Raw genomic sequence first — 26193 nt, forward strand, 5'->3', positions numbered from 1 at the left:
GAGGGCCTCAGGCAGCTCACTTCACCGCTCCAGGCCGCAGTTTCCCCGTCTGTATAATGCAGATAATAACAGTATGTCATTCGTAGGATGGTTGGTAAAGGCTGAAGTGTTTATCCGTGAGTTCTCAGAATGGTGCCTTATATCAGCTGTGTTCACCCAGCAAGACTTTCTTTAAGGTGCAGCGTGCTAGGTTGATACAAATAGTAAAACAAACCTTTGAAGCTTTGCAGGAGAGAGATTGCAGTAAAACCCTGGTTCCCAGGCTTTAGTCACTCAGGTAACGACCTCACTATTTCCCATATTTTCCAGTTAGTTATTCATTTGTTTGTTTAGCAACAGCTGTACTGAAATGTAATTTACATGCCATAACATATCCATTTAAAGTGCACAACTCAGTGGCTTTTGGTATATTCACAGAGTTGTGCAACCATCCCTATGGTCAACTTTAGGGCATTTTCGTTTCCCCAAAAAGAAACCCTGTACCATCTAGCGGTCACTCCCATTCTCCCCTCTCCCCAGCCCCTGGCAACCACGAGTCTACTTTCTGTCTGTTCTGGGCATCTCATATCAGTGGAATCATACAATATGTGGCCTTTTGTGTCTGGCTCCTTCGTGTAGCAGGATGTCTTCCAGGTTCACCCACGCTGTAGCAGGTGTCGTGCTTTGTTCCTTTTTATGGGTGAACAATATTCCATGGTGTATATACACCACATTTGGTTTTTCTGTGGATGGACATATGAGTTGTTTCTACCTTGTGACTATTATGAATAACACTGCAGTGAACATTCATGTACATGTTTTTGTGCAGATGTGTTTTCGTTTCTCTTGGGTATATACTTGGGAGGGGAATTGCTGGGTCATATGGTGAGTCAGTTTCACTTTTGAGGAAAGTTTTCCAAAGTCACTCACAACACTTTACATCCCCACCGGCAGTGTACGCGGCTTCCATTTCCTCCAGATTCTCACAATCATTTTCTTGTTATTATCTGTGGTTTTGACACTAGCCATTCGAAGGATGTGAGGTGGTAACCTTGTAATTTGCTTGCATTTCTGTGATGGTTAGTGATGTGAGCATGTGCTTGTTGGCCATTTGTGTATCTTCTTGGAAGAAATACCTATTCAAATCCTTTCCTCATTTGAAAAATTGAGTTGTTTTTTTATTATTGAGTTGTAAGGGTTCATTATATGTTCTTAGATATAAGTCTCTCACCAGAGAGAAGATTTTTCTCCCATTCTGTGGGTTATCTGTTCACTTTCCTGATGGCGTCCTCTGAAACACAAAACTATTTAATTTTGATGAAGTCCAATGTATCTATTTTTTCTTCTGTTACTTGTACTTTTGGTGTCATGTGTAAGAAATCACTGTTTAATCCAAAGTCATGAAGATTTACCCCTGTGTTTCCTTTTCAGAGTTATCTAGTTTTAGCTCTTACATATAGGTTTTTGATCCATTTTTTTTTTTTTTTTTTTTTTTTGCTGTACGCGGGCCTCTCACTGTTGTGGCCTCTCCCGCTGCGGAGCACAGGCTCCAGACGCGCAGGCTCAGCGGCCATGGCTCACGGGCCCAGCCGCTCCGCGGCATGTGGGATCTTCCCGGACGGGGGCACGAACCCGCGTCCCCTGCATCGGCAGGCGGACTCCCAACCACCGCGCCACCAGGGAAGCCCCTTTTGATCCATTTTGAGTTAACTTTTGTTTATGGCGTGAGGTTGCATAAGGATATTGCACATGATTTATTTATTTACTTAATAATTTCTTCAAATAATATGCTTTTAAACTTTGACCTTTGGCCAAATAACATTTTTGAGATTCCCAGGCTTGGTGAGTCTGTCACTTAAAAAAAAAAATACTGTGTAATCAAAAATAAACAAAATCGATTAAACTCTTTTATAGTTCTAGCCCGCATCTCCCCCAGTCATGTCGTATGCTCCACTTTGGGAGATGATGCTTATTGCAATGAGCATTGGGACGAGGGAAGGTATAGCAGGGGCTGATGGGAGGTCCTCCCTGCAGAAGTGATATTTGGCCTTGAACCTGACACGCCCACTAGGTGTTAGCTTTAGGAGAAAGGGGCGGAGCCTGGCAGCTCGATCCAAGCGGAGGGAACTGCATTGCGCAGAGGTCTAGAGGAAAGCGGGATCAGAACACATGCTGGACAGAGATGGGAAGGGACACAGAGACATGGAGAGACATAGAGGGACACAAAGAGAGAGCCAGAAAGGTGAAGCCCCCCCCCCCAACACACACAGCGCATTACTCCCTGCAATGCGCTCCCTGCAAAAGTCAGGAAGTCTGAGAAGCGGTTCCATTGACTGGGTTCTGTTTCTGTGCCAGCCCTGGCGAGGCTTCCCCCACACTGTGTGGGCTCCTCCTGGCAGCCCTGCCCAGCAGGGAACTTCTTCTCTCCCCGATAGAGGAGGCACAGTGCTCATTCCAGGGCTCAACCGGGGAGGGCAGGGAAGCCAAGACACCCTCTGGGAGATGAAGATGGTGGGCGGGGCTGGCCAGCACGGGGTGGGGCAGAGCCAGGGTCAGGGAAGGAAGTCTGGACTCGCATCCAGAGTAACCTCTAAACTGCACGACCTTGGGCAGGCTTCTCCCCGGCTGTACCCCGAGCCCCCGCCAGACCTGTCGAGCTCTCACATTCTGTGACTCCCTCTACCATCATCATTATAACACGCTACTCAGAGTCAGCTGCCCTGTTACAAATTTTTAACAAGCCAAGGTCAGTGTTAACACCCAAAGTTGAGATGGCAATCTTTGTTTTCTGTAGCTGATATCTGAAAATATCTGATCCTCGCGCCAGAGGCATGGGGTACATTCCTGGTTCCACCCAGCTGGGGTGTTCCTCTCCAGCTAGCTCAGTGGTATGGTAAATAGGAATTCAGATGAAAAAAATTAAAACCTTCTGAGGTCAAATACCAGAAGGTTTGTTTTGCAAACAAACTTTTGTTAGACAAAGTCAGCAGGTTTCTTTCCTGCAGGACTTGTCAGAGCCTTTAATATGCTAATGTGCACTGGGACCCTGGGTGGAGGGTGGCAGTCAGGGAGCAGAATGTGAGGGCATTAGGAGAGCATCATATGTGTTGACCAATAAGGTTTAAACACAGAACCTTTCTTTGCCATGGACCATCCTTGGGGTCTAGTGTTCCCAGGAAGAAGGGTCCCCAGTGCCAGCGGGTGCCTGCCCAGCCCTCTCTGTGCCTTTCCCAGAGCTGAGCACATAGTAGGCTCACAGTACATATGTGGTAATCGATTGGAACTCCAGGGAAAGAGTGAACAGGCTTTCTCATGCTCTGTTTGTTTCAGCTTTGTGCTGCAGTAAAACCTTGACAGGGCTAAGTGTCCAGGGAAGATGGAGTTAAAATAGCACAGACTTAGCACTGGCTAATTTCCTTGGACAGGGCCTTCACTCTACATCAGAATTCTATTCCAGAGAGTTCAGAAAACCTCCTTGAACCTGGGACTTGAGAGTCACGAACAGTGCGTGGTGTGTAACATGGAGTGACGGTTTCCCAAACAGGACCCTGACGGACCTGCTTCTCCTCCTGAGAGGAAAGGCCTGTGTGAGCTCAAGAACCAGCCTCCTTCCCCGCCTGGCCTGACTTCCAGTTTTCAAAAACCATTTGTTATCTACTTATAATAAGTAACACCTGCTCACTATAGAGAATGCAGGAAACGTGCAAAGTGACAAAGAAGGAAATAGAAATAATAACTATAATCATTTATAATCCCACCCCTCCCTCAGGACAAGTACAGGAATACCTAGATGTATTGTCTCCTGGTGTTTCGGGTATGGATATATGTACTTAAACATAATCAGAAGCTGCATGTACTAGTCTGCTTGGGCTGCCATAATGGAGTGCCACAGACTGGGGAGCTTTAACAACAGACATTTCTTTATTTTCTCACAATTTTGGAAGTTAGAAGTCCAAGATCAAGATGCTACCAGGGTTGGTTTCTGGTGAGACCCCTCTTTCTGGCTTGCAGATGGCCAATTTCTCACTGTGTCCTCACATGGTGGAGAGAGAGCTCTGGGGTCTCTTCCTCCTCTTGTAAGGGCACCAACCCTAGGGGATTAGGGCCCCACCCTTCTGACCTCCTTGAACTTTAATTACCTCTCTAAGGGGTCTCTCTCCAAATACAGTTGCACTGGGGCGTTAGGGCTTCAACATGTGAATTTGGTGGGGGGGACACAATTCAGTCCATAACACTATAATACCTACAGTTTTGTATCTTACATTTTTACAATCCATATTCTAAGCCACGTTAGCCTCTTGGACTCCGGAGTTGGATATCTCTGCGTTCCGGTTTCAGTCACAGTTTTGGACAGCGCTGTGACTCTGGGCAAGATACTTAACCTCTCTGAGCCTCCATTTCCTCGTCTGTAAAATGAAGGTGACAATAGTACCAGCGTATGGTCTTTTCATTTCTATCTGGAACATTCCCCAAGGCTTGAAGTAGCCTTTGACAACATAATATTTAATGGCTTTATAATACTCCATAGCATGGAGGTGCCCAATTTCCTGTAACCATTCCTCAAGATGATATGAGGGCAGAGAGATGCTATGAGAAGGAAGGCAGCCCCGGCACTTCTGAAGCCAGCAGGCAGCAGGTTAACTCCAAGCTGCAGGGCTGCTGGGAACCTGGCAACCAGTTCTCCCCATTTGGGATCCTTGCCCGGGAAGGCCGGCCTCACAGCAGTGCTCCAGTCAGATGGAGTCAGAGAAGGCAGGAGGGGAGGCAGGACTGATTTATGAAGCGGGAAGATGCAGGGAGTTAAATATTCATCGTGTGAATAAGCAGAGGCTAAGGGGAGACGCTCTGTCCGGGAGGAGTGTCCCTCAGGGGAAGGTGGGGTATGAAGAGAAGGGGGAAATCACGAACTGGAGAAGAAATGCTGGTTTAGCATTCGGGGAACAATCTTTGAGACGATGAGATCCAGCGAGGGGAAATGTTGCACACGCCGGGCGTCACTGGTGGGACGTAGGCGCCTCCGCCCTGGTCCACGCCACTGTCCTCTGCTGCCAGCCAGGCACAGCTTCCTCCCCGCTCTCCATACCCTGGCTCTGGTCCCCCTGACAAAGCATCCTCCATGAGGCGACCGCGGTGATACATAAAATAAGAGCCAGAGCGGGACACCTCCAACCTTCCAATGGCTTGCAGAACACAACCCAGCCTCCGAACCACGGTCTGGCCTCCTCTTCCCCCTTACCTCATCTTACACCTTACAGGTTGAGCTCTTCTCGGCCCTAGGGTCTTCCCCAGTGCTCTTGTCTCCTTCCAGAAGGTTCTCCCCTCCTTGCCTGAGTAACTCTCGATGTTAAATTGTTCTTCCTGGAAGCCTATCCTGCTGCCCCCAGACTAAGTTAAGACCCACCCATGATCCCCTCTCCTTTGTAGAACACGTGGGCACCTATAACAATTGGCACTAATGAAAGATCTGCATGATTATTATTTTTAAATTAAGTCTATATTAAATTTTAGGGTTTAGGTTTACAGAAAATTGAGCAGATCATGCAAAGAGTTCCTGACACCCGGGTTCCCCACCCAGTTCCACCTGTTATTAACATCTTGCATTAGTGTGATACGTTTGTTATAGTTGATGAACCAGCATTGATACAGTGTCGTCAACTCAAGTCCACGGTTGACACTAGGGCTCTGCCTTGCTGCTCTGTGCTTCTATGGGCTTTGACAAATGTGAACGCCGTGTGTCCGCCGTGACAGTGTCACGTACAGAATCACTTTGCTGCCCTGAAAATCCCCTGGGCGCCACCTGTTCATCCTTCCCGTCCCTCCCCCAATCACTGATCTTTTGATCGTCTCCCCGCTGGACCCTATCCTCCATCAGAGCAGGGACCGCATCTGCTTTGTCGACCATTATACTCACCATTCCCAGCTCGGAGCCTGGCACATAACAGGTGCCCTATACACATTTTTCTTTGTGTATTTTAATAAAAAGAAAATCCTACCAAACACATTATTCTGCAATTGGCTTTTTACAAATATTGACAATATATCTTGGAAATCTTCCCATATGAGAATAGGGAGCACTCTGTCTCTCTAACTTTTTCTTGTGGACGGTTTCCAACATGCACACGAAAATAGAATCTACTATGATGAACCAAGTTCACCCAAGTTCAGCAATTCACTCATAGCCTTTCTTGTTTCGTCTGTATCTCTGCCCATGTTTTCCCTTTCTGTGTTCTTCCGAAGCAGATCCCAGACATCAGATACTTTCCTCTGTAAATACTCGTGTGTGTCCCTAAAGGCAAGAACTTCTAAAAAGGTAACCACAGTACCATCATTGCACTTAATAAACATTAATTTAGTATCACCAGATGTAGTCAGTGTTCACATTTCCAGTTGTCTCACGAATATACATTGTTTATCTGAGTTTAGAGGTTGTCTGACCGAGATCCAGATGAGGTCCACGATCTGCACTCGATTGCTTTGCCTTTGAGGTTTCTCCTGATCTGGGTCCCTCCTCCCTCCATTTCAAGTTTTGCCCCTTGCAATTCATCCGTCCTATAAACTATATCATCACTTCTGGGTTTTGCTGCTTGCGTCCCCCTGGTGGTGTTTAGTATGTTTCTCTGTCCTCTGTATTTCCTATAAATTTGTAGCTGGATCCAGAGCGTTGATCAGATTCAAGTTCAATTTGCCTTGATGAGACTTTTTCTTTGGTTGTCTCTCTCTATCGATGCTCTGTGCCAAGAGCTATCCGTTCGGTAGGGGATGCTACGTGGTGACTTTCAAATTCTGTCCTTCCTTCTTCAGTTATCAGCTGGAATGCTTCTATAAAAAGAAACATCCCCTCATCAACTACTGGTTACCTGGAGGTACCCTTTTTATAGGACGGGCGAGACAAATGCTTGATTCTTTCCCTTTATTTACTGGTTTCAGAATGATGAGTTGCCTATAAATATTTGAATGAATGAATGAATAATACATGTGTGGATGAATTGACAGGGTTTGGGGAGTTGGGATTTCTTTCTGCCCTCAAGGGCATGGGTGTGGGCCGCGGCTGAGAGCAGAGGTACAGCCTGGGGCCAGGTCCACGTCTCCACAACCAGGGACAGGTAACTCTTGCTACCTGTCAACCCTCCATGGTTGAGAGCAAAGGTGACCAGAAGCTGCGTTACTAAAAATTCAGCACCTGGGACAAGGGCATCTCATCACGCCCCCCACCCCCCTCACCGAGTGGTAGGAGCCAGGGACACCTCATGCTGGGGAAGGACTCAAAATGTTGAATCCGGGAGCATTTGTCCCGAAGGAGAGTCGTGGCAGGTTGGACAGATGGCCTCAAGAGTCCCTTCCAGGCCACCCTCCAAGCCCCTCCAGAGAGCTGGAACAGCCCGCCCACACGCTCACTGACGCCTTGCCCCCTCCGTGTCCCCCCAGGTGCAAGTGCAACCTGCACGCCAACCTGTGCTCCGTGCGCGAGGGCAGCCTGCAGTGCGAGTGTGAACACAACACCACAGGCCCCGACTGCGGCAAGTGCAAGAGGAGCTTCCGCACACGGTCCTGGCGGGCTGGCTCCTACCTGCCACTGCCCCACGGCTCTCCCAATGCGTGTGCGTACACAGAGCGGCCGCTGCACCCGGGACCCCCCCCCCCCCGCCCACTGCCCCCTCGGACCAGTGAGGCCATGGTCTCCCCTAGCCTTCGACCTCAGGAGCTGTGGATCCCATCACGCACACACATGCACACACATGCACGCCCTACAAAGGTGTGCACACAGAAACAGGCACGCATGCACACGTGGGCACACATGCGCACACACACATATGCACACACAGGCACACCCTTGTTACCAAGCTCCTAAGCGCCAGGCTTTGTCGTCAAGAACCTCTAGCACACCTTCATCCTGCTGGACACCTGGGATGAGCATCCTTCCGCTGGCCTCTTCCCCTTCTTGTCCCCAGGGCAGGAGAGAAGGCCCAGAGGGTGTCAGGGAGGAGGGGGCAGGGAGTCCTCGCTCCGGGCTAACCGTGAAGAGCAGCGCCATCCCTCATTACCAGTGTTTATGGGGCATTTGCATAGCCACGTGCTATGGGGTCCCCACTCCCTCAGCCCTTAGGGGGGGCCCCAGGAAGCGGGTCTCCTGTTACCCCATTTAACAGAGGGCTCCTCCGAGGGCCTGGCCCGTGCCGTCTGCATGGCCCTCTCCTCTCCCGGCTCAGCCTTCCTGTGCCAGAGGTCATCCTCGGGGTGCGCCCACACACGCCTGCACTATGAACACGCTTTGGGGGCCCCCATCACTGGCCCCCAACATAGTCCCTGGGTATCTCCCTGAAATCAAGAGTCCCAGGGAGCCCCCAGCTGCCATGGACAAGGGGGCCTGGGCTGGCCCCAGAGTGGGACTCCCCAGCTGCCCCCGCCCCAGTGATCTGCTGACACTGGTCAAGTGCTTTGACAAGGAGGCTGCACCGGGCACCTTCCATACACAGCTTCTCAACCCTCACAGTAACCCCTCGGGTGCTATTTTCATTATTATCCCACCCTCCAGATGAACAAACAGAGCCCCAGTGACCCTCAGTGCCCTCCTAGTTTAGCAGCAAGTTAGATGCCACCACTGGACCCAGCTCCAAAGCCGGGCTGGGCCGCCGGCACCGCTCAGCTCGCCCCTCCTGGGCACGCTCCCAGGAGCCCCTCCATCGGCACCCCCGCGACCAACCGGTGAAAGATTTATGCAACTTTAGGCTGACAAAGCCGGAAGCCTCGCAACAAGGCTGTGACAGGCATGTTGTGCGTGTGCGGGCAACGCTTAAGAAGCCTTTGAAGGGTGACCTCCCAGAGTCACGGCACCTGCTGGCCTGCAAAGGCGCGGAGAGCGCTCTGGGTGACAGCCCAGCGCCGCCCGGCTCCCCCCTCACCGCCTGCCCAGCCCACCTCTTTGTTGCCAGAACCGTTTCTTGAACACGTTCCTTCATCGCTGTCACCTCCCTCTGGCTCGCAGCCTCATCCCTTCATCTGTCCTGCTGGCCTCCCCACCTCCCTGCTTCCTCTCTGGACCCTGTTCTCCTCCTGGAAGGATCCCCCAAGGTCCCCCGGCACCCACAGACTAAGACCCTTACCCGCAGGTCATGCACTGTGGGCCCCCAGGTGCATCCTCCCAGGCCTCCCTCACTGTCCCGCCGCCAGGGTCACCAGGGAAGGTCCTCACGCCACACGTCCCCCTGCCCACATCTCGGCATCCACCCCAGGGCTCCCGGGGCACGGAGGGGTGTCCTCACGCTCCGTCCTTTGTCAGGACCGCCTGGAGGGGAAGCTGTGGCCCTGGCTCCTTCCTTCTGAGACTGACGATTCCCGCCCTGGTACCCAAAGTCCCAGGTCAAACTGTGGCCTTGGGCCCCTCTCATCCCCAGGGCACAGACAGAGAGGCCCGGGTCGGAGTCAGGCCTCTGCCACTCACAGCTGTGTGGCCTTGGACAAGCCATTTCTCCGCCTGAGCCCTGTTTTCTCAGCTGTAGAATCAGGACCCTAATAAAAGCCCCTGTGGGGCTGTGTGAGGACTGAACGGCCCAGGTGGGGACAGCACTCAGCACGTGCCGACGTGCAGAAAGCTCTCAACACGTGGCAGGCGCTGCGATCATCTTCCAATCAGTCGTTCAGCCGTCCCTGCATTTCCTCAGGTGGGAGCATGCACCACGGTTTCCCTCTGGTGGTAACTTCCATCAGAGCTTCCAGTAAACCAGTCTGTCCCCGTGGCTGGGGACCCTCATGTTCTCTGAAATCCCATCACTCCTGAGAGAACGGCCACCCGCCTCCTTGTCCTGCACTGGAGGACCCGAGAGTCTAAAATCAAATGAGAAGGGTGCCTGTGAAGCCCCCAGCGGAGGCTTATCAGCAGGTCCCCTGATAGGGTAAGTCACAGCTCTGAGACTCAGTTTCTCCATCTGCAAGATGGGCTCATAGGGGCCCCTCCCTCTCAGGGCGCCAGTGAGGATGGAATGGATGATCTGACCCAATCCCTGCACGGAGAGGTGCCCAGGCCCCCTGATTTCCTTTCCCCAGCCCTGCCACCCCCTCCTCTGCAGGGAGGAGGTGGCCGGGCCCCTGACTCTGCTGTGACCCTTCTCTCTCCGCAGGTGCCGCCGCAGGCTCTGCCGTTGGCAGTAAGTACACACCTGGGTCACCACCACCCTGGGAAGGCGACTGGGGCCCCCAGTGCATGAGCCTCTTTGCATGTCCCGGGAGGAGCAGGAGAGAAGAGACAGGGCTTTCCTGTCCCCCTGGGTCCATAGGCCTCACCACCCGCTCCTCTAATCCATTTGCTTCTTCCCCCTCCTTCGTGTCTCACAGTTCCTCCCCCTAGCTTCTCAGCTGGTGCTGCTTTGGAAAGGTCCCCTGGCCCCCCGGGGGCACTCTCTGCCCCTCCCTCTCCTGCCAGGCAAGAGTGGGGGTCACCTTCCCCGACCAGTGGCAGAACCCCTCCCCCCCAGTCTGACCATGGGGTTCGGCCTCCCTCCGGGCAGCCCGCAGCTATCACCTCTGCAGCCGCTCGCCCACGGGGAGGCTGAGCCCGGATCCCGACGCGTCCGGGTCAGCTCAGGCCCCAGAGCAGCCAGACCATCTGAAGGAGGGTCAGGGGAGTCCCGAGAGCTCCACAGGGAAGGTGAGGCAGGGCGGTAGGGGGTGACCACCTATCACGAAGTCATCAGCCAGCACGCACAGTGCCAGGCGTCGGCTAAGCAGGATACTCGTACTATCGCGTTTCATCCTTGAAGCCACCGCCCCCCTAGGTGGGTATCGCCATCTGCTCTCAGATTCAGCAGGAGAGAACTTGTCAAACAGCCAGCCAGTGCAGACCCCAAGTCTCAGGAAGGCTTCCAGGGGCGCCGCCTCCCTCCGCCAGGGCTCTTTGGGGCCACGCTCAGCCCCGGGGCTGCTCCCTGGGGGGCACCAGCGGGCGGAGAGGGGGCCAGAGGAAGCTGGACCTGGCGGGGACGCTGGTCCACTCGTGGGGGTCTTAAGTTGCCCCTCTGCGTTGCTGCACACCCACCAACTCCCCCACCCTCTCTTGCTTTTCTCATCTCTTACCAGGCATCAGCAGGTCCCGGAAAGACCCCGTCCCCAAAGCCCCTGTGGCCGCTGTGGCCGTGAGGGGGGACCCCACCACTCCTGCCCCTTCCACATCCACTTCTTGGGCCCCCATGGCCCCCAGCACCCCACAGCCCACAGGTGGGTGCCCAGCTACAGCCCCAGCTGCCCTGCCCTTCCCCACTTCTGGCCCGAGTCCCTGCCTCTCTCTGTGATGTGCGATGATGTGGGAGCATCAGCCCTGGGGAGGGCAGGGGCTTGGCTTTTAGCGTAGAGAATGCTAGATCCCAGAGCCGCAAGAGCGTGGCACCAAGAGCCCTCCGGGCTGCCTGGACACACCTGTCACTGGGCCCAGCCAGGGCATCCAGGGCTCCCATGAAAGTCCTGCATCCTCTTCCTGCTGCCCACCCCCACCAGGGCACTGCTCAGCCTGGCCAAAAGGCGGGTTGACCTAGCAGGGGATGCCCAGGGGAGCCGGCCCAGGCCCCGCCCCCACCAGCCATCCTAGCCCTGGCTCTGCCCCCTGCCCATCAGCAGCTGACCCCCAGGAACGGACAGTGCAGGGTTAGCCAAGAAGGTAGACTCCTCAGATCATTAAGGCGGAAGGGAGCCTCTGAGCTGGCGTTTTCAGACTCTGGGCTGCTGGGCCGTTCGGGGCAGGGCCAGGCCAGGGGTGTGTTCAAGGCTTGGGGTGCTGGGGTGGCCCCCTTGTCTCACCCGGCCTCACTTGGGGCATCCCACCGGCTCCTGCCTACCGCGAGTGCCAGGAGTCTGAAAGGACTCATCCCTCCCAGAGGTTGCCGGGAAGATGTGGCCAAGGTCCCTGGTCCCCAACAGTGTGCCCCGCCTCTGCCCCACCCCTTCTGCAGGGCAGAGGCGGCGGGGTAAGGGGCCCCTTACTCCTTGGGCAGAGAGAGAGAACTTGTCAAACAGCCAGCCAGTGCAGAGGCCCTTCCTCTCTCTGACGCTTGTGGACCCTTGGAAGGGTGGTGTTTCCAACGGGCAGAGACCCCTCTGTCCCCTGGGGAGGGATCCCCGACACTCCGGCTTTGGCCTGTTGGGGGTCGGTGCTCAGAACGCTCCCAGCCAGTGAATGCCGTGGAAAATGCCCAGCTCCTCCACTGGACCAGAGGGTGACACATCACACTTCTTTTCTTTCTCCCTCCTTCCCTTCTCCACGGGAGACATCTGCGGGGGGCAGGGGGCCAGCCGGGAGATTCGAGGATTTCGGGATGGCCTCTTGGCCCAGGAATCCTCTCTGGGATGGAGGACGTGTGTCACTCTGGAAATCCGGGCTCCGGGCACAAGTTGGTCCAGCCGCCTGAGACTTGCGCTTTTTTTGCTGAGCTTGTGATGGGCACACGGGACCAAAAATAGTCGTGGTAGGTCCCGTGTCTGCCTGCAGACGGTGATCCGTCTGGGTGGGAGGCCAGACGCTCACACACACACATTGAGGAACCCGGACCCCGTTTCTGGAGCTGCTTCTGACGTGGTACGAGGGGTGCAAACTGCAAAGCTAGGAATTAAGGAAAGCATCAGAGTCAGGGCAGTGAGCCTGGACGAGAGAAGGTTTGAATCGTGAGGGTCCCCAGGACTCAGGTGGTGAGAAGAACGTGCCCCTCCCTCCAGGCAGGACCGTCCTTCAGTGGGGTCGTGGTCGACTTTGCATCCTGAGTTCAGTGCCAGGCTGCAGGCATTAAGAGAAAAAGGCGGCTGCGGTGTGACAGCCGGTGGCCTGAGTGTCCCAAGCCTTGGGGATCATCAGACCTCCTTAGCAACCGAAGCCTGTGCCTGGGCCCCCATTCCCCCCACCCCACGAGTCGTGACTCGCTGCAGCTAGTGGAGCTCGGACGTCTCCTGGGCCAGGAGCTTGTACTCTATTCCTTGCTCTCAGCCCCGTGAGATGGGGCTGTTATTTTCGTAGTCCCGTAGGTGAGGATATGAAGGCTTAGGAAGAAGCAGCTGGATTTTCATGGTATGTAAATTATACTTAATAAAGCTGTTTTGAAAAAAGAAAAAAGAAGTAGTTGCTCAAGATTACAGGCAGGACCTGAACTCGGGGCTCACCGACTCCTGATGCTTCCTGCCCACTCAGCCACCCAGTGCCACGGCCCCGAGGCCTCGGGGGTCTGGGAGGTGGTGCCGCCTTTAAGGCCTGGCTTGCACAGCTCCCCAGCTCCGAAGGAACAGACGGGGCCTCCATCTGGCCCTGGCAAGTGACACAGGTCATTGCGAGAAGGTTCCTCCTGCATACCTGAGCCTGTCCCTGGACAGCCCAGTCTTTTCCACCCCCAGGCCCCCATGAAGGTCCTGATTCTCTCCAGGTACCTCCCAAGAAGTGCTTCAGGCGCTCTGGCCCAAGTCCACCTGGGCCCTTGAACCCCTGGCCCAGATGTTTCTCCCTTCTGCCAGTGTCAAGCTGTCCGGAGGGCAGGGGCTGCCGGCAGAAAGGCTGTTCAAGACCATCAACCCTCTCCCCAGCTTGGCTGCCGAGGGTGGTGGGAGAGAGGCTGCAAAGCACAGTGCCTTCAGGGCGGGTTTATCGCGGCCCTAATTAAGCCCTTGCCAATTTGGACACCGGCAGCCTCTTCTCATTGAACATTGCATAAATGTCAATTTCATGTCCAGAGGCTCTTGGGTCCCAGCTGGAAAGTCTCCCACACTTCTTAGCTGGTAGATTTTCTTTTTCTTTCCCCACCAACCGGCATCGTGCGTAATCCCTTTAAGAAGCGGAAAAAATCCGACTTCTCCCTTGTCCCTCTGGGTTTGTCCTTTGAAATTCGGCACAGAATGATTCCTTGCCTTGCCAGCTCTACCTGCGTCCCCTGCTGTGTGTCCAGTTAGTCTTGGAGATGGGCACGGTGGCATTTGGGGGCTGACTCACGTTGGGGTCCCTGGTGAAAATGGGCCCAATCTAGGGGTCAGGGAGGATGCTCCAGTCCCTAGATTGGGGTTGGACAGGAAGAGGACCCTCTGGACACGTTTGATGTCTTAGCCAGAACACATGCCCCCTTTACGGCCATTGGCCAGAGACTTCAGCGCAGAGAGGTCTGGGCCCAGATACATGGGACTTGATCTAACTCTAGCCTTCAGTGTGAACGGGGGCCACACAGGGAGGGAAATTCAAGAATCAGGTGTCCCGCTGAAGAAAGGACTGCCCAAAGTACGCAGGTTCTCGGGCATGGGTCCCGCTTCCATCCGGTGTCCGTGTGCCCTTCCTAGGCTGCCGTAGTGTAGACGCTGCCTCACCTGTAGATTTGAACCCAGTTCTATTTGGCCAGCGTAGGCAGAGCTGCTTCTTATAGTACTGCTTCTTGTAAGGGGCCTGTATGCGGTGATGCCTCAGTAGGTCCCCAGGATACGCCCAGCCCCAGCCCCTTGCATAACTTGGTTTCTCCTCTTCTTTCCCCTAAGAGTGGATCAGGCCATCTACTGCTGCCCCCCTCTGGGCGAGCGCCCCCTGGCCCCAGGTGTCCTCCAGTGCAGAAGGTATGGGGAGCGGGGAGCTCCTTCTGAGACTGTAGTGGAGGGAGCAGGGGCACGGGGTGGGGACGCAGGGTGGCAAGGGGCCCAAGGGCGCCGAGGGGAGGGGCCTTGGAGCTCTGCCTGCCCCTACCCCCAACTCTCACCTACTTAGCCCGAGTGATATCACCACACCCGACCCCTTTCAGTCCTACACTCTAACCCTAACCCTGAGCCCCAAGGGCTTCCGGGGCAAGTGGAGACCCTGTCCTGATGACAGTAACCCTCTCTCTCCCACCATCGTGCTCACAGGACACCCTGGGCGAGGTGGAGCTCAGAGTCAGAGAGGGCTTCCTGCAGGGGGTTGGCTGTGAGTAGATGAAGGGGGAAGGTAGCCTTCCAGGCGGCAGGACCAGCTGGGGCAAAGGCTTGGCGGTGGGATGGCAGGGAGAAGCGGCCTGACTGAGCGAGATGCAGGGAGGGGTCGTGGAAGGCACTGAGACCAAGCCCAGAGCCTCATTCTCCCACCGCAGTGGGAAGAAACACGTGGGGGCCCACGGGCTCATTTGTAGCCATCGTGGGCACACCCAGGAGGCACACAGGGCCTGCCTGAGTCTCCGAGATGGGACGCTGTCCCCGGTCCCGGCTTACGGTTCCCTGGACGTTGAGCCCTAATGCCTGGCTTAGGCAGCAACCCAGCCCACACCTCCAGTTCCCTCCCGCGCCAGCTGTGAGTGGTGAGCAGGGCTTTGGGCGCCCCCTGCTGGCAAGCAGTTCCGGAGCCGAACCCACAACGGTGAGGGTCTGCAGTTCCCAGCAACCTGGCCGGCCTCTGAGTCAGGGCGTCCTCCCCGGAGAGCAGGCTGAAGCAACCACTTCCCGGCCCTGGACCCGCTGGGGCACGACAGCCTCCCAGGTGGAAGCCGAGGAGACCGTGGCATGCTCCCCCGCAAATACGGGGCTGGGATTCTGGGCAGTGGAAGGCAGGGCAGTCTGTGCTCATGGCTGGACGGGGAAGGACTCACTCTGGCTGGAGCAGGGAGTTTGCTTCAGAAAGGAAGGGAGATGGCCAAATCTCGAATAGCAGCTACAGACGCTGGACGTGATGCTCCCGGGAGTTTGGAGAGGAGAGGGGACAGCAAGAGTACCAGGGTGTGCAAAGCAATGTTTTCAACCAGTCAAAAAATTGTCCAGCTTCAGCTAAGTATTTAGCATAATATAAGGGATGCGGCAGGTCGAGAATACTTTGGAAGGATGAATCCAGCTGGATGTGTAGATGGTGTCCAAGGCGGGACCAAAGGCAGGCCCGGTTCTGCGTGTGCTCCTGGTTGTGCTGTGTCGTCTCTGAGCAGGTGACAAAGCTGCTCAGAGCTTGCCCAGGGCACCTTGGGAGCCTGTGCTGAGCTCTACCTCGACCAGGACAGCCCACCCTGGGCAGCTGGACCACAGCTGATGAAAGAGCTTCTTTCTCATCTCTCCAAGCTGCGGGCACCTCCGCCGCTGCCCCCGCCCCCGCCAAGGCCTCCAGACTTTTCCAGCTCAGGCCCAAATCTCCTCAAGTGATGCCTATTGAAGAATTCGAAGGTAAGAGGAAGGCCCCGGGGCTGATCAGCCCCTCCTCCGGCCCCTCTCCCCCCACCTCCACTGGAAAAAAACAAAACAAAACAATGCAGTGCGTGGACCGATGCCCCCTCCCCGAGTAGCTGGGTCAAGGTGAAACGGAGCCTCTCTCTCGCCTCCAGTCCCCCCTCCCCAAGGGAGCTGGGAGCAGGTATGAGTCCGAAGTACAGTGGGCTAGCACGGGGGCAGGCACAGGAGCTGCCAGGAATAACCTGTCCTGGCTTCCCTGGGAGGTGTGGCCCAGGGGCTCATCTTGGCTGAAGCAAGATCTGGGACACCTGGAGGATGCCTCACCTTCTCACTGTCCCTGGAGGGACAAGGTGAAGGGGACAGGTCCAGGAGGCCATGGTGTGGGAATGCTCACCGTCTCCTCCTGGGCACATGTCAGAGGCTCATTTCTCCGAGGTCTCCCATGCCCTTGACCTCGACATCTGGTCAGTCCCTCCTTCTCGCATCACAAAATGGGGGTTGGATCCTCTAGAGATACACAGATGGTGTCTCACAGCGGGGAGCCGGCATCCTTTCTTGTTCAAGGGGGTGTCGAGCCTCTTAGGAGGGACACCAAGGGATGCCCCCCTCTGTGGCAGGGAAGGTGACCCTCCTCACCAAACCCCGCCCCTTGATGATGTCATGGGAGCCACCTCCAAACCCCGGGGCCTTTGCCCCAGGTGGTCACAGGTGCCTCCGGTGAGAGTCAGAAGCTGGGCCAGGGCTAGGAGGAGTCAAGGTGAGATGCTGGGGGCACAAACTTTAAGGCAGCATTCACTCTCAGGGTCGTGCAAGAGCAGGCCCTCTGATGCCAATGAGATTTGCAGAACAGCTCAGGCTAATAAGAAAGGGTCCTGCAGGTGGGTGTTTTCCTTCCAACCAACTTCCAAAGCAGCATGGGCAGGAAGCTCCTGGCCCTTTCCATCCTCTCCAGCGTTCATGCATGCGTCTACCCTTCATTGAATCACTGGGGTACCGTGGTGAACGCCATGAACCCGGGCACCGCCCTCCCTGAGCTCACGGTCTGACGGCATGACCCATCTTCCCTGCATGAATCATATCTAACCACCCGCAGTATCATGAGGGCCTCCCTCCAGAAAGCACTTTGCCCTGGTACCCGGCCAGGCTTTTAGCGGATGCTGCCCACTGGCCCTCCCTGGTGCCCTGTCCATGGGGCCAGGTGGTAATCTGTGAGCTGGGCCTACACTGGTTCTCATTCGGGCTCGAAGCTAGCAGGCCCATCTCTCCCCACATGGTACAGAAGTGTCAGAGACCCAGGGCACCATCCTGTGCCAGGTCCTACCCCTGGCCTCCGTTTTCCGGAATGCACCAGGGAGGGGCAGCGAGAAGGCACGCTTGCCATTTGTTCTCTGACCCTTGGTGTTTCTCACGTTTGGCCGGCCCAGACTGCGAGTGCTACGGCCACTCCAATCGCTGCAGCTACATCGACTTCCTGAACGTGGTGACCTGCGTCAGCTGCAAGCACAACACACGAGGCCAGCACTGCCAGCACTGCCGTCTGGGCTACTACCGCAACGGCTCCGCGGAGCTGGACGACGAGAACGTGTGCATTGGTGAGCCCTCGGCTGGGAGGCGGGGGCCCCGCACGCGAGTGTGTGGACCAGGGTGCGAGGCAGAAGAGCAGCGTTAGACGGGATCGGGGCACCCCTGCATTGGAATCCCCGGGGGAGGCTGGGGAAACGCCAATTCCTGGGCCCGCTCTAAATACAGAATCCGCTCTATTAATAACCTGCCTCCCCACGTGGTCCTCCCTGCAGGCACTGGCATTTCAGAACCACTAGTTCCAGTCAAAGACGGGTTCTAGGGCTTGCCGGGCTGTGTGCCTTTGGGCAATTCTCTTCCCCCCTCTGGGGCTGTTTCCCTGTTTGTAAAATAGGGAGGTGGATCAGATCAAGGGTTTTCAACCATTTTGGGGGAACTGAAGCTTTTCTTCAAATGAAGTCTTTTCTCAAACTTTATATGCCCTCCACCCCCAGTGGGCAGACGGTTGGCTTTCTTTAAACTCTGCTCCAGGACTGGCTTTTGGGGTAAAGAAGGAAATCTATAGGGGCCCTGGGCCCTGGGCCCAGGCAGAGGCAGGCCATCCCAAAAGACCGAACATGTGGCCCACAAACAACACCCACTAGTCTGGAAGACTGTCTCCCGTAGAGGCCAGTTCTCAGCCCTCCGATGCCCAGCGCCCTTGGGAACCCATTGCCCATCCCCCGCCCAGCAGGCCAGCCCCGGCTGTGCACAGGGGGAGCCGCCCGCAAAGCTGCAGCTGTCAGTCTGCATCATGGCAGCGGCCTTCGGATAATTTCATCACAACTCTAAAGTGATCCCAACGGAACTGTGCTGCCCATGTCACACCAGCCAGCAGCAGGGACAGGGCAGGGCCTCTGGATCCGATTAGAGGCGTCTCCCCCAGCGCCTCCTCTTGCCTTGCCTGTCTGCCTCCGCCCCCCACCCCCGGGCCCGGCACTAGGCGACAAGGACTCCCAGAGTGGGGGCTTTCGGCTTCTCCCACGGAGCAGGGCGAGCGGGAGGCCTCTGGGGCTGCTCCTCCACCCGCCCTGGAGAGGAGCTTCGGAGGCCGACTACACCCTGCCCCCTCCGCACACACACCCCGGCCCCCAGGACGGATGGCCGGTGGCCTCCGCTGAGGCTCCTCCCACCTGTCAGTCATAGCTCTTTGGAGCCGGGAGGGATCAGCGCCCGTTCCAGTTACAGAAGCGGAGACGCAGGCCCAGGGACGGGAAGGGGCTGGTCCGGGCCATGCAGCGCCAGAGCCAGAGAGGGGAAGGGGCTTAGTGGATGTGAGAAAATGAAAACTGTCCCCTCGAGATCTGGACGCCCCAGGCGTCCCCACCCCGCCGTCCAGCGGCGGGTGCGGAGATCCTGCTGGGAGGGTTGCCGGGGCCGGGTGGGGTGGGCCCGTGCGGACGGCGCCCGCACGTCGCCCCTGATCGCTCGCCGTGCGCGTGTCCGTCCAGAGTGTAACTGCAACCAGATCGGCTCCGTGCACGACCGGTGCAACGAGACCGGCTTCTGCGAGTGCCGCGAGGGCGCGGCGGGGCCGAAGTGCGACGACTGCCTCCCCACGCACTACTGGCGCCAGGGCTGCTACCGTGAGTGCGCGCCGCCCCCCTGCGCGGGGCCGCGTGCTGTGGGGCCCGGGGCGGGGCCTCGAGGCCGCCCAGGTCGGGTCCGGGTCCGGGTCGGTGGGTGGGTCCCAGGGGCGGGACCTGGTGCTTCCGGGGCGGGGCCCTGTAGGTGGGCGGGGCCTGGTGTTGTCCGAAGCAGGGTCCGGGTGGTGGGCGGGGCCTGTTGCTAGCTGGTGTAGAGTCGGTAGCGGGAAGGAGCTTGGAGGCCAAAGTGGAGCCGGGCGTTGGCTGCAGTTGGCTGGAGGCTGGCGGATTTGCGGGGAGGGAGGGAGGGAGGCAGTCCGAGGAAGTGAGGGGCTAGCGGAGACCCGATGTTAGCCACGGGAAGAGGGTGGAAGGGCGCCCCAGGCACGTGGAGTAGCACGTGCTAAGCTCTGGACGGGAGAGCAGGTGCGTCTGAAGAACCGCACCAAGGCCAGTGCCGGGACCGGGGCGGGGAGAGCCGGGCAGCGGCGGGAGGGAGGCAAGGTCCCGGTCTCGCGCGGCCCTTGGTACCATCCCCGCCGGGACGCTTCGCGCCAATGCGCCCTGAGTCTCCAACACCCCCGGTCCAGGCCGCGCCCCCAGTGTTCGCACGTCCCAGGGGCTGAAACTCCAGCGCGGGGCGGGGAGAGGGAGGGCTGGACCGGGCCGCCACCCGAGTTAACCGCTCCTCCGCCCCGCAGCCAACGTGTGCGACGACGACCAGCTGCTGTGCCAGAACGGCGGCACCTGCGTGCAGAACCAGCGCTGCGCCTGCCCGCGCGGCTACACCGGCGTGCGCTGCGAGCAGCCCCGCTGCGACCCCGGCGCCGCCGACGGCGGCCTGGACTGCGACCGCGCGCCCGGGGCCGCCCCGTGCCCCGCCACGCTGCTCGGCTGCCTGCTGCTGCTGCGGCTGGCCACCTGCCTGGACTGCTGAGACCCGCGGAGAAACCCCGGCCGGGGGTGGGGAGAGGCGGTCCGTGCGCCCCGCCGCGCCCTGCGCCCCGCGCCCGGAGAGCCGGGAGCCCGGGGGCCGGCGTCGGAGGCCCGGCGGCCAGAAGGGTGCGGCCCGAGCTGCTCCCAGGTGCTACTCAGCAGAGTCCTCCCGCCCCGTCCCCCCCGAAGTGGCACCTGCCCCCGCCCCGGCGCTGCAGCAGGGGATGCTGTGTGGTCGCGGCCCCAGCGGCCCGCGATTTCGGTCTTAGTTTTTCTTTTATATTACCCACCGACCCTTTCCTTTTTTTTTTTTTTTAGCTGGCGGTGAGACAGGGGCGTGGGAGAAGCTGCTCATCCCAACAGCCCCAGGTCCTGCCTCCTGCTTCCCTCTCCCCCCCCCCAACACACACGACTGTTGCAGACACCCCCTGCGCCTGTCCCTGGCTCACCATCAGCCAGCGGACCCGAAAATCCAGTTGCCTACACCTCTAGTCGCTGACTTGATTCTCTTTTCTATTCTTTGTCTTCCCTTACAACCCACCAGACCCCAGGCCTTTCCAGAGGCCTGGTGACCAAGGAGCTCGCTGTCTGGGGGAAGGGAGTTAGGAAGGAGGGTTGGGAGGGCTGGAAACTTACTTTTGTAGAGAACTATTTTTGTTTGTATTAACCGCCCCTATAAGGAGGGACAAAGAGCGGGGACGCTGGACACCACGGGGGTGGTTGATGGTGTATAATCTGACAGTAAAGAATCTGCTCACTGCTGCCTCCAGGGCCTGTTTTCTTTCTGTTCTTTTTTACCCAGCAAGTGTGGGAGTTAAAGGGGAGTCCACAAAATAGCCTTAAAGAAGCAATTTCGCGCTCAAGGCCGTCCCTTCCCCAGGCCCTTCTGTGAAAGGCAGGCGTAGCCACCGGAGCTCTCTCACCATGTGGCCAGGCCTGGCCCTGCAGAGACCTACAATGTTCCCCAAACTTGGGAGGTTATCTCCCTCCTTCCCCCCACCACCAAAAAAAAAATCCAGAGCTTATTGGCACTTTGCCTTGGTTGTCCTCAAATTTAAAAGCATGTGGTGGACATTGATACCTTCGCTGAAAAGTGCAAGGCAAGCGACTGACAGAGCCGTCTAACAGGGCTCGACTCTGATGCTCCGGTTTATAAATCAGGATGGGGGGTCCTATCAGGCCTGCTGGACCCCAGCCTCAGGCCCAGTGTCTGCCGCTGCCACCGCTTTCCAGAGCCCCCTGATGGTCACATGCCAGGGTGGGCACAGGCTGGTGGAGGCGGCAACGCAAAGACCCACAGCCGACCCCCCTCTCCTCTCTCCTTCCTCTTTCCCTCCAGAGCATCAGGAAGGTGACGGCTGAGGGGACCGGGGCAGTGTGGGAATTGTGAAAGGGAGCTCCAAAGAAAGGGGTGCCTCAGCTTAGCCCTGTGCTTCTGGGGTGCCCGTGGGTCTTTCTGGCCCTTGGGAGTTGGATTTCCCTGCTGTCTCTCAAGAAGATCCAGATTTCCCTGCCCACCTGCTTACTTCCCAGCAGCCCTGGAAGATTCCCAGCCCACGGATCAGATTCTGGTCCTTTGTTGCGCCTACAGCCGACCCCTCCCCCCCGCTCCCCACCCCCTAAAGTTACCCTCTGGCTGCAGCCGCTCTTTCCAGGCTGGGAAGTTTAAAACTGCGTTCCTCCGGCAAGTCCCCAAAGCAAGGCTCAGACGGAGTTTAACAAAAGTTGAGGATGACAAGAGATTACAACATGGTTACAGGTGGATATAAAATATGCTTAGAGCCTCTCGGGGTCAAACACTGACCCCCTCCTGGCCTCCAGATCTCCCTCTGCTCCTAACCCCAAGAAAGTGCCTTCTTTCAGCTCCGCCCCTTCCCCTGCCCCGTGGCCCAAGTGGCTAGAAGAAAACATCCCTGGGGTCCTCGTGGACGGGGAGGGGCCATGTGACAGCTCTGACCAATGGGCTATAAGCAGGAGTGATGGGCGGGGCCCCCAGAAAGCTCCGTAGAAGCCTGTCCTCCCCTCACTCCCCACCCAGCCCCAGCTGGCCAAGTTTGGGGCCCCAGCGTTTCTCTTCCCCCCTCTCGCCATGCTCTGGTGGCATGGGGTGGGAGAGCCACCCCCACAGGATGGTGGAGCCGAGAGGGTGGAAGTTGGTTTTCTGAGGACCTAGCAGGGCAGGGGACGCCAGCCCTAGTTGCTGATCTCCACACTTCTTAACGTGTGAGAAAAAATAAACCTTGATGTGATTAAAACGCTGGTCTTTGGGTTTTCTGTTACACGCAGACTTACCAATTCCTAAGTTATTGGCCCTCCCCACCCAGCTTCTTGGTCTCCGAGTCCACTGATGCAGAGACACTACAACGTTACCCCTGCTTAGCCACAGCCCCTGTGTCATAACACTGCCCATAACGAAGACAACAGATGGCAGTGGCTTTAGGCCCAGGAGTTCAGGGCCTGTCAAGCCGCCTCCTTCCAGAACAGGACCTGCCTCCGCCTTCAAAGGAGCACAGGGCAGGCTGACCAAAATCCACCTCTAGATAAAACACCAACTGCAGGGTGCAATTTGTAAGCATGGTCGCCTTCCTCCTAATCATCATGATATTAACATATGAAGGAACCATGATCATTCACCCCCAAATACACACACACACACACACACACACACACACACACACACACACAGTCCTGGGTCTGGGTCCCTTATTTGCAGAGCTTGAGACAGGGGTTCAGTGCGTGGATTTGCGGAGGGTGTGCTGTCAGGATACATGTGAAAGGGAGTGAGAGAATTAGGATGGGGCGGGGAAGCCCAGTGAGGATGCCCAGCTTCAGCCTGGTCCACCCACCGGGGCTCTGAGCTTAAATCACGTCTTGAGGCAAGGGGGCAGTCTCATGCCGTTGGCTTCATGCTGCATTTGGGGGCCCCCCAGTACAGAAGATGGGCGGCTGTAACAGGCATCACAGCAGTGGAGGGGGGGTTCCCATAGACGGGCTCTGGGTCGGGCACCAGCAGCTTCCACTGAACATACACACACACATACCCCTTGGTGTCACCCTGGGTGTGTCCCTGGAAGGCCCTGAGGGGTCTGGGAAGAGGGGTCCTCAGTGGGCAGCACTCTGTCCGCCCTGACCTCTCTTGCCAGACCAGCAGTGCTCTGTCAGCTTCCCTGTGACTAGTCTCTGTGTAAGCAAGGGCCGGGGAGGTGGAGCACATTGTAAATCAGAGTGGCAGCCCAGGTCCCCGAGGACTCGGCTCAGGCCCTGATCTCAGCCGGAGGAGGGAGGGAAAGCTGCCAGTGCCCATTTGGAAAACTCTGACATCTTTCAGGCAGTGGGGAAAAGGAGACAACAAGGTTAGCAGAGCCCAAAGTCACAGCCCGGCCTCTTTTCAATGGTGCGCCCTGGTCCCAGACCTCATGTTTTGACATCTGGTTCTGAGAGGCAGAAGCTCCCCTTTCCCAGCATGAATGGTAACAGCCACTGTCGCGGGCACGGGGCGCGCATGATTACACTTAACCTTCACCTTCACCCTAGGGCAGGTTTCTCACCCTCAGGGCCACTGACATTTGGGGCTGGATAATTCTTTCGGGGTGGGGTGGGGAGCGGCTGTCCTATGTGTGGTAGGATGTTTAGCAGTATCCCTGGCCTCGAGCCTCTAGGTGCCGGCAGCCCTCCCTCCGGGCACCGCAAAGTGGGGGCAAAATTGCCCCATGCTGAGAAGGCTCTCAGCGGAAGGGCTTGTCTACCCAGTTAACAGAGAGGGAAGTCGAGGCTCAGAGATGGGAGGTAACTTGCCTGAAGTCACGCTTGCTAAGAAGCAGGGACAGGAGGTGACTCAGGATAGCGTGAGTGTGAACCCAGGCCTTGCAGCCTCGGCAGCCCAGGCAAAAGGCTGTCCACCCGGTGGGGCCTGCAGCTCCTGCCCACACCCCTCCTCCGCCCCTGCAGCGGCTCCAGGGCAGAGCGAGGGGCCCTGGGGAGCCGGGCGTCATCCGAATGGCTTTGCTGTCAGGGGAGATGCCTTGCCCCCTGCCCTCACCTGCCCCCTCTAAATAAGCAGGCCTGCTGCGTCGGCGTTTTTAGTTATGAGGCATTTATGGGCACCTGGGGAGCAGCTGTCGGCATCTCCCCACAGGCCTGGGCAGGGTGCTCCCCCCATGCCCGCACCCCTGCCCTGGCCCTGCACCTCCAGCTGGGCCAGTCTCCCCGAGTCCCCGAGAGATCCCTGCACATCTCAGGCCAGGGTAAAAGCCTGAGGTTAAGGGTCAAAGCCCAGGGAAGACAAGCCTTATTTACTCGTTTTTATTTTCCCCTTTATAAAACACAAATCATGAGTGCAGGGGAGTTAGAAAAAAACAGAAATGCAAAATAATAATAATTTTTAACTTAAGATCACCCACAATCCTCCGTCAAAAGCTAATAACTGTTAATATTTTCTGAAGTACATTTCCAGTGCTTTCCCATAAAACAAACCTAGATACAGAGCGTTTGCCCAGCATTTGTTAAAACCGTGCTAAGCGTTGCGCTGAGGTTGAATATATCTTCTTTCAAGGATCCCCGAGATGAAGCTGAGAAGTGAGCTCTGGTCATAGAGCCATTTTACAGCTGAGAACACTGAGGCTCTAAGTGTCGTGGTCGGAGATCTTGGGCACAGTGCCAAAAGACAACTCTGGGTGATTTAAGCAGAAAAGAGTATTTGAAAGATCATAGGACCCATAGACACACGCCAGATGCACGGGGTGAGGCGGGGTGGTGCCGTGAAGCCAGGAGCGCCACCCAGTATCCTGGCCAGAGAGCCATCGCTGCTGTCCCTGTGAGGCCCTGATGCTGCCATGGGCACCACCCTGGCCCAGGCCTGCCTCCTGCTGGCGTCCCCGGCAGGCCACACACAGTGTGCCCACACCCTTCTGTCCAGCTTTTCCCACTCCCTCAAGGGAGGTGGGCTGTCTTTCCCCATCCAGAGGAGGGGCACAAAGAAACAATGACTATCCAGCACAGAGAGGGTGGGCAAGTTGCCCAGGGTCACACAGCCAGGAAGAGGCTGAGTCCAGGTTGCGAGTGCAGTCTCTCTGGGGCAGAAGCCCAAGCTTGTAACACTGAGCCGCAAAGCTGCCACTTTTTCCTTCTATTTTATTTATCTTAGCAATGATAGCCTCATCTTATACACACCCTTCTTTAGCCTGCTTTACAAAATTTAGCAATACATCCTATCAAAGGAGATCTTTTAATTTTAAAAGGACATGAAAAACTTCACCCTTTTCCTCTTTGCCCCCACCAGTGGCCCTCTTCCCCGCCCACTGCCCCACCCATGCACCTCTCCCACGTGACAGGGTCTGGCCAGGCCCCCAGAACCCCTGTGGCTGGGCTCCCAGAGGCACAGAAGACCTTTCAGTCCAGCAAGCGGGGGATGAGGCCGGAGGTCAGGTGGGTGAACCTGCGGCAGCCGTGTTACAGATGGCTTCTGGCCAGAGGACGCCTGCTTTACTGACCGAGCAAGTGGCCCTGGGGACCCGGCCAGGAGCAGCTGGAATGGGTCCCAGAGTCCCGGGAGCTCCCGGAGCTGTGCCCTGCAGCTGACACTAAAGGCACTGGGGCCTGTCCTGCGCTGTACATCTCACAGCTGACCCAGTGCCCACATTTCTCCCCTCGAGCAGCATGGGGGTGTGGGGAAGGGGGGTGGGGGATAGCGAGTTTCTAAAGGCAGAAGGGATGGCATTGAGGGGCTCTCAATCCCACCACCTGGGTTCGAAGCTGTTCTCCACCACCTGGATGACCTTGGGCAAGTTACTCCATCTCTCTGTGCCTCAGTCTCCTTACCTGTGAAATGGGGTTGTGAAAAACAGCACCTACGTCATGGGGCTATTGTGAGGATTGAAGAAGTTAATACATGCAGTGCTGCCCCAATGTAAGTGACCGGTGTCAGCTGTTGTTATCCATTTCCTTCCCCCACCAAAGCCTGCCAAGGGGGGGCCGCATCACTCGGTCTCTCCTTCCTTCCTTCCTTCCCTGCCTC

General features: G+C 56.9%; 1 protein-coding gene across 6 annotated transcripts in view; it reads left to right on the forward strand.

Annotated features, from left to right (window-relative positions):
* The window catches only part of NTNG2 (netrin G2), a 74238-nt gene extending 53296 nt beyond the window's left edge, over positions 1-20942 (forward strand). For 2 of the 6 annotated variants that reach the window (XM_033858926.2, XM_033858927.2), the window contains exons 4-11: positions 7405-7577; positions 10095-10121; positions 11050-11187; positions 14461-14535; positions 15991-16092; positions 17523-17690; positions 19110-19244; positions 19946-20942. In XM_033858926.2, coding sequence (XP_033714817.1) covers positions 7405-7577; positions 10095-10121; positions 11050-11187; positions 14461-14535; positions 15991-16092; positions 17523-17690; positions 19110-19244; positions 19946-20181 — 1054 coding nt within the window. In that variant the 3' untranslated portion in view covers positions 20182-20942. Of the gene's footprint in view, positions 1-7404; positions 7578-10094; positions 10122-11049; positions 11188-14460; positions 14536-15236; positions 16093-17522; positions 17691-19109; positions 19245-19945 lie in introns of those variants that run through there. The other 4 variants (XM_073806731.1, XM_073806732.1, XM_073806733.1 and 1 more) reach the window with 4 other exon arrangements.
* Positions 20943-26193: the final 5251 nt, after the last annotated feature.

This window comes from Tursiops truncatus, chromosome 6 (assembly GCF_011762595.2).
Source record: "Tursiops truncatus isolate mTurTru1 chromosome 6, mTurTru1.mat.Y, whole genome shotgun sequence".
NCBI lineage: Eukaryota > Metazoa > Chordata > Mammalia > Artiodactyla > Delphinidae > Tursiops > Tursiops truncatus.